Raw genomic sequence first — 7078 nt, 5'->3', positions numbered from 1 at the left:
TGGCACCAGAATGAGGAAATATGTTTTATTTGGAAGCGGCGTAATGACCTCTCCCACCAATTCTGTGTAAACACACGTGAGGCCGTATCGTCTCGTTCACACACCCACGCTTTTGCGTGCATGTGCACGCGCGCACACAGCCAAGGTTGACAAATGGTGACGCAGACGTGATCTTACGCATGTAGTTCTTTTCCTGTAAATAGCAATCTGGTAAACATACTCGTGTGTATATATATATAAATGATATATATGACCATCTAAAATTTCTTAACCTATTATCCCAGAAAGGCAGAAACTTGAAACAAGTCTTCAGGATTTTGAAATGAGCCAAGGTAATCAGAATTGAAAAAAATATATATATATATATAACACATTGAAATTAATAACAATAATAAATAATTCTATTTTGTAATAACCAGACAAGAACGCATGATTTCAACTGTTGAGAAATATATTTAATTTAGAAAAAGGTAGAATTGATCTCGCCAACTGCGTTGTCAATGAAACGAGTAAACTTGTAGCTGAAGCAATGCAGCTCAAAGGCTCAAGGTTCAGTCAGATAAACAACGAACACTATGCTGTCAGTTTTTTTTTTTCTACTTACTTCTCTTCCTGACCCGATTGTGTCTGTTACAATGTTTTACAATGGTATCGCATGCTGACAAGAGACGTTTCGGTCTAGAACACGATTGGAGAACAAATATAATACATGTAAACAGAATAAATAATAATAGAATAAATGAATAAATATTTGTAACTCAACGTAATCCCTTCCGTACGGTTTTATCATTATAACTTTATTTATTCTATTTATTTACTTATTCATTAAATAAATAAATGGTAATAACAGAATAAGTAAATAAATATGAATAACTCATTGTAACTCCTTCCGTACTGTTTTACTATTATTTTATTTATCTATTTTTATTTTTTAATTATTTTTTCTGTCGCTAAGCAATGGGCTTGGGCGAGAGTGTCGGATGTCTGTGGTATTGGTCGCCTACAGACTCGGGTTGGTTTACTTCGTTTTCTCCAAGAAAGAAGGACACTACGGACGAACGACCAGCATCACGTTTCATTGACGACGACCTACCACCTCCTGCAGGGGAAAGACTGCTGCACTTGTCTGGTGGAAAAAAGTGGTGTGTGTGTGTGTGTGTATATATATAATATTCTTACATTAATGTTAAGAGTTCTCATTCTGCAGTTTATTGCAGTCTTTTGTTATGTTTGAGAAGGAACGCGTGTTTTGCTAAAAGGTGTGCATAGAAGAAAATCTATCAAATAATCAGTTATTAAAGCTTTACGTGTACATGGAACGCCTCAGAACGTTTCAAGATTTTCTGGCCATGGTTGTATATTTTGGATACATGCATATACCAAAGGCTTTTCTCCCCTTACACAGGAAGTAGGCAAAAAACAGAGGCATAGAAACCACTCCCACCCATTCCATCCCCTACATACTCCACTCCCTTCTACCCTTTTCCCTCACTCTTCGCACCTCCTGGATGACGGGTCATCCCTGCATCTTGTCCACTGCCCTGGATACACCGTCATGAATAATGTAGTCTTTTGTCGGGAAATACAACCAATCAAATTGAAGGAAAATACACTGAGGAACACAAGGAACCAGAACTAGACAGGGCAGGTAACCAGAAAGATGGCAATTTTGTTACTGACTGGAGGCCGCGAGATAGGAAGCACGGAGGGGAGATACCAGACAGAATATGGAGAGATGAGATAGGTTTACAGTAGTGACATGGCAGAAGTTTGTGCGTGCGTGTGACCAATGGAAGATGTCTATATTCAGCAGTGGAATCCAAATGGCTGATTGAATGAAGACCTGGTGTATTTGTTGGCAGATTATCTAATTTTATTTCAGGAATACTCCGGTCTTTCTTCATTCATCCTTTCCATATGCCCTAACCATCCCAGTATTCTTTGATCAATCTTATCTACCAGCTCCCTTTCCACATCACCTTTTCTACTTTAACCCCGACCATGATTCTTACATTTAAATCCACCTCCCACTCTCTTCACTTCCCAAACAACTTTATATTCTTTTCAAAATTCTCAAACTCCAATCTCATTGCACATCTGCCTTCCTCTTTGCCTCCCTTACCCTGCATTTCGTTTTTCCTTTCTTCCAGTACCTCTTATATGCTTCCTTTCAGAGCAGGGCACGTTCCTAGGTGTTCTGACTATATATGTGTCAGTCAGGACACCGAGGGACGCACCTAGGAACGTGCCCAGCTCTGCTTCCTTTGTTCTACTTTGCAGCCAATCCTCACACACTCTTCCACCAGTGCCTTCACCTCTAAATCCCATTTTGCTATCTCTCCTTCAGTTCCCCCCTTTTTCTTTATTCCACACTTCCTCCTTGAAACATAACCATTCTTCTTCCGTTTCCTTTATCCCTCACTACCTTCCACATTTCTCTCAGCTTTTTATATTCTTTTATTTAATTTGTTCACTTTAAGTACTGATCAACCTACCTCCCTTTTCTTCTGCTTTCAGTTTCCCTTCAACCACAAAACTATACAACAATCCCCTACTCCGTTTCCTGAAAATATGAATGATCAGAACTCTTCCAATCCTCCCTTTGGGTATTACTACATACTCCATTAATGCCTTACCAACTACCCTTCCCTCTATTATCCTTTCCCACATAAAATTATGCTTAGCTCTCTTCTTAAACACTGTGTTAGGTATCATCAATTCTCTAAACACATTTCCAGCATCATTTCTCCACTATAATTCTCACCTGGCATCTCAAATCTCCTTAATAGTCCATCTAATGGCTCATCTTGTACTCTAGCATTGAGGTCCCCCATCATCACTACACCTACATACCTCTGAATTCTCTATACACTAATTTAAATTGATCTAAAAAGCCTCCTTTTCTTCTTTATTTTTCTCACAACCAAGACTGTATGCACTCACAAAAACCCACATCTCCCATCCCAATCTCACCTTTACTCACATTTTTCTTGAAGATATTTCCCTCTATTTCACACACACTTTCTTGTTACCAGATTCCTAATCTCTCCTAACATCCTCCCCACCACAATCCAAAACTCAAAATTGACCCCTCCTTTCAATTTAGTTTCACTTAATGCTAACACATTCATCTTTCTTCTTACAGTTAATCTCTTCCCATGTACTCTTCTCTGTGCCACAATACATTTACTAGGGTTTCGGTTGGAGTCCTAGACCCTGTTATGATTTGACTTTTCACTGGAGGAACATAAAGAGTAGGGTTCCTAGTCCCATCACTCTGTCCCACTTGGTTGACTTTAAGGACACACATGGGAAACATGGTGGCAGAATTCTTTTTCTCCACCATGGGGGGGGGGGGGTTATAATATACATATATATACACACACACACGCACATTACTTTGAGAGCTATGATCAAGATGAACAAAATTATCTGAGTTAGCTGGTACAGAGTTTCATCATCAGATTGAAGAGGGTCATAGAGGTTTCCATCCATTTCTACCATTTCATGGAAGAACGGAAATAAAATGCACTGAAGTTTAATATAGTAATTTGTTCTCCAAAAAAACTAAATTCATAATTGTAGTTGGACCACAGGTTAACACGGTAAAATGCATGAAATAATTAATTCATCCATTAATTAATGGAAAAAAGCTCCTTTGTGAACATAAGTATCTTTTTTAGCATATATAAATAAAATATAAATACAGATAGGAGAGTGAGAGATTACAAGAGGGAGAGGGAAAGAGAGAGGGGAAAAGAGAGAAGGAGAAGAGAAAGGGAAAAACAATGGTAAGGAGATGCAATATGAGGGGGGATGAATGAGGAAGGTGTGAGGCAGATGAAAGGTGTGAGGGAGAGGTGGGGTGTGAGGAAGAGGAAGGGTCTAAGGAAAAGAGTAAGAAAGGGAGAAAGAGGGTGAGAGAGAGAGAAAGGGAGGCATCAGCTGCTGCTCTAGGATTTTACAGGTTTGAGTGTTCTTGGCAATAAACCTTGGTCCTTTTTCTTGTGGGCATTGTTATCTTCATCACTGGGTTCCAAAATGGTTATGTGGTCTGGAAAGATATAGCAGGGTCCCACCTTGCCTTCCTTGTCTGTTGGCAACATAATTTTTACCTTCAGGCCCAGTGATCCTGAGGGTGAGACTACTTTTAGGGTATTGCCAAAGATATGTTCTCAATATAAGATTACTGTTAGTGCCTATGCAAACATTATGTATTTACTTAATTGTACTTACAGGTAAAATACAGGAAAAGAACTATACTTCCATTGCTTCACCATATGCTTATCCTGGCCTCTTCATCCAAAGTATAATTTTGAAGCACATAAGAACATACATTCAGACCATGTCCATTCATCCATTCACAATCCTTGTCCATCTCTGCAAGATGGACATTGGAGACAATGATCTCTTTGATGCCCACAATCAAAACCTGCCAACATCCTCACCAACATCTGGAGGTGCAGCCCCAGGAGGCTGACATTCTGTCTGTGGACTGGGCCCAAGATATCTCACCAACATAAATTGCACTTTCTCCACTTCTTCACAAAAAGACAGGAGACAAATGGCAACTATTTCTCATACTATGACAAACCAATGACACAGAAACTGTCCCACACTAATACAACATTGACAATGGTTTGAATATTTTTCTTGTGGGTGGTTCCAAGGACAATTTCCAGCCACAAAGGGGATGAAGGTTTCCAGTCAAAGACACTCGAGACAACAACTACTATTATCACTTACTCCTGTCTTTTGCACTCTCTTGTCTCAGCTTGACATTCTATGTGCATCCTTGGTCCCCTTCACCCTATTCATTCATTTCATTCTTGGTTGTCCTACCAAGCTCATTCCATCCACTTCTGCTTTCCACATCCTCTTTTCTAGCATTTCCTCATTCATTCTTTTCATAAACCCATAGCATCTCAGTGCTCTTTGATTTACTCTATCTGATAGTTCCTGTTCTTTGCCTCACCTCTGTCAATTTTTGTAATACCTGTCATACTTCTCATACACTTTATCTCCAAAACATTCAGTCTCTTTCTCTCCATTTCTCTTCTACTCTTGGTCTCTGCTCTACACAGCACCAAGTACAACCACTCCTGTCCACTTGGGGAGATGGGACTGCTCGGACAGACAGTCTAGGGAACGACAACAACAACAACAACCACTCCTGTACACAGCCTTCTTTTTGCATTTACCTCCAAATACCTGTTCCTTACTCTTATAATTCACCTCCACACCTACTTTTCCAAGATGGAGTGACCGAGAATGGGATGGACAGATGGATGGATGGGGTGACAGGCACCTTGGGTAATATACAAGGTAAGTATCTATAAAATGAGGATCTGTTAAATCGTGGGGCGAGTGGTTTTGGAGGCAACAGACACAATCCAGAGAATAAAAAAATTATGGTCCCCCATACTGTACCATATAAAAAACACATCTTCACAATCTTTGGTAAGTCTGATATTATATTACAATAAATATACTGAATTTATCAGACTGACGTTACCCTTCTTTTGTCTCTTAAGTTGAGGGATGAGTGTACATACATATACCAAAAAGCTCTTTCCCCTTTATAAGATGGAGGCTGAGCAGGTTAGGGTGTCATTACTTGAGGTGAAGGTCGAGGGAATAGTGGTTCGAATCCAGCCACCACCAAAGTTGAACCATGGGCATGGTTAATTAAATTCCATACTACGAAGTCCTTTGTGAGGGGCACCATCCTAGCCTTCCGATAGGGTGGGAGTTTGTGACGTTCAACCATATTGTAAGATAGTGGCTCAGTCAACACATACGTCCACCTTCCACTTGTGCCATACCCATCGACCTACCCATTCAGTCCCTCCTATCTTTGGTCATTATGGATGAGGGGTCATCCCTACTGCCACACTGCTCCAGCTAGAGAGAATGCAATGAGACACACCATTCATCTATGTTAGAGTAAAACATCTTATAAGATGTAACCACTCTTCCACTCACCTTGCCTCAGGGTGACCTGTTTGGTGGAGGAGTCCACAAAGTCAGTGACGGGCTGGCCAGCCTTGACCATCATGCCATCCCTCACCTTCAAAGTCTTTGCCCTCTGACCCCTCAGCTTCCCTGACACAATCACCTCACAGCCCTGTGCACCTGACTGCATGATGAACCGCATGATGCTGTAGCTGGCTCTTTGAAGGAGTAAATAAATGATAAATAATAAAAGGCCACAACCAAGCACTAGTATCAACTACAAGATAAAAACAATAATTATAGGCCAGTGTCACAAACCAGCACAATAGTGAAATTATGTGAAAGAATTGTGAAAGATCGATGAACCACATATCTTAAAAAGATGAACATTCTGACAATCAGTCTGGCTTCAGATCTGGAAGGTCACATGTGTTGAACCTTTTAAGCTTTTACGCTACAAAGCCCTCTGTGAGGGGCACCGTTCTAGCCTCCTGATAGGGGGGAGTGTGTGACGTTAAACCATATCATATCATCATCAATACTTGAGAGTGAATGATGTCCTGCAAGAGTGAGAGGGATAGGTGGACTGTGTGTACAGCTACACAGAAAACTATCGTTAGTAGGGGTGTCGAAACATTCGCTAATGAACATAACCTTATGATACCGAAGGGTTGGTATTTCTGGGGTTCGAATTGTTCGCATTCTTTCTGAATGAATATGAATCGAATAATAGTTCCGGAGTTCATATGGATTCACTATGACATGATAATCTTATTTCCGATGGAGACTTCAACTTGTCTCAAATACTTTCGTTGTTTTGTGTCAAAATGATTAGCGTGATTTACTAACGATAGTTTTCTGTGCAGCTGTACCTGGACATAGAGAAGGTACTTGATATGTATTGTTTGAGTTTGGGCTATATCACCTAAGCTATTCCACATATCTATACATCTATATGGAAAACTGCATTTCTTCACATCCTATTGACATGTGCTCTTTCTCAATTTACTTCCATGACCTCTTAAAGCCCTCCCATCTTTAATCAGGAGTATGAGATAATTCCCATGTTGCTAGCTTATAATTATATGAGGAAGGAAGCAGTCACCTTTTGTCAGCTAGAACA

The 7078-nt window shown here is 40.1% G+C and overlaps 1 protein-coding gene across 3 annotated transcripts in view; it reads right to left on the bottom strand.

Annotated features, from left to right (window-relative positions):
- Nucleotides 1–3554: 3554 nt before the first annotated feature.
- The window catches only part of LOC143025278 (small ribosomal subunit protein uS3-like), a 16130-nt gene continuing 12606 nt past the window's right edge, over nt 3555–7078 (bottom strand). For all 3 annotated transcript variants that reach the window (XM_076184749.1, XM_076184748.1, XM_076184747.1), the window contains exons 4-5: nt 5986–6173; nt 3555–4132 (exon numbers count right to left, since the gene is read on the bottom strand). In XM_076184749.1, coding sequence (XP_076040864.1) covers nt 3954–4132; nt 5986–6173 — 367 coding nt within the window. In that variant the 3' untranslated portion in view covers nt 3555–3953. The remainder of the gene's footprint in view (nt 4133–5985; nt 6174–7078) is intronic.

This window comes from Oratosquilla oratoria, chromosome 5 (genome assembly GCF_046742065.1).
Source record: "Oratosquilla oratoria isolate Oo_2021 chromosome 5, ASM4674206v1, whole genome shotgun sequence".
In the NCBI taxonomy this organism is placed as follows: domain Eukaryota; kingdom Metazoa; phylum Arthropoda; class Malacostraca; order Stomatopoda; family Squillidae; genus Oratosquilla; species Oratosquilla oratoria.
Note: the sequence above shows the minus strand (reverse complement) of the source record. Positions and strands in the feature narration are given on the sequence as shown.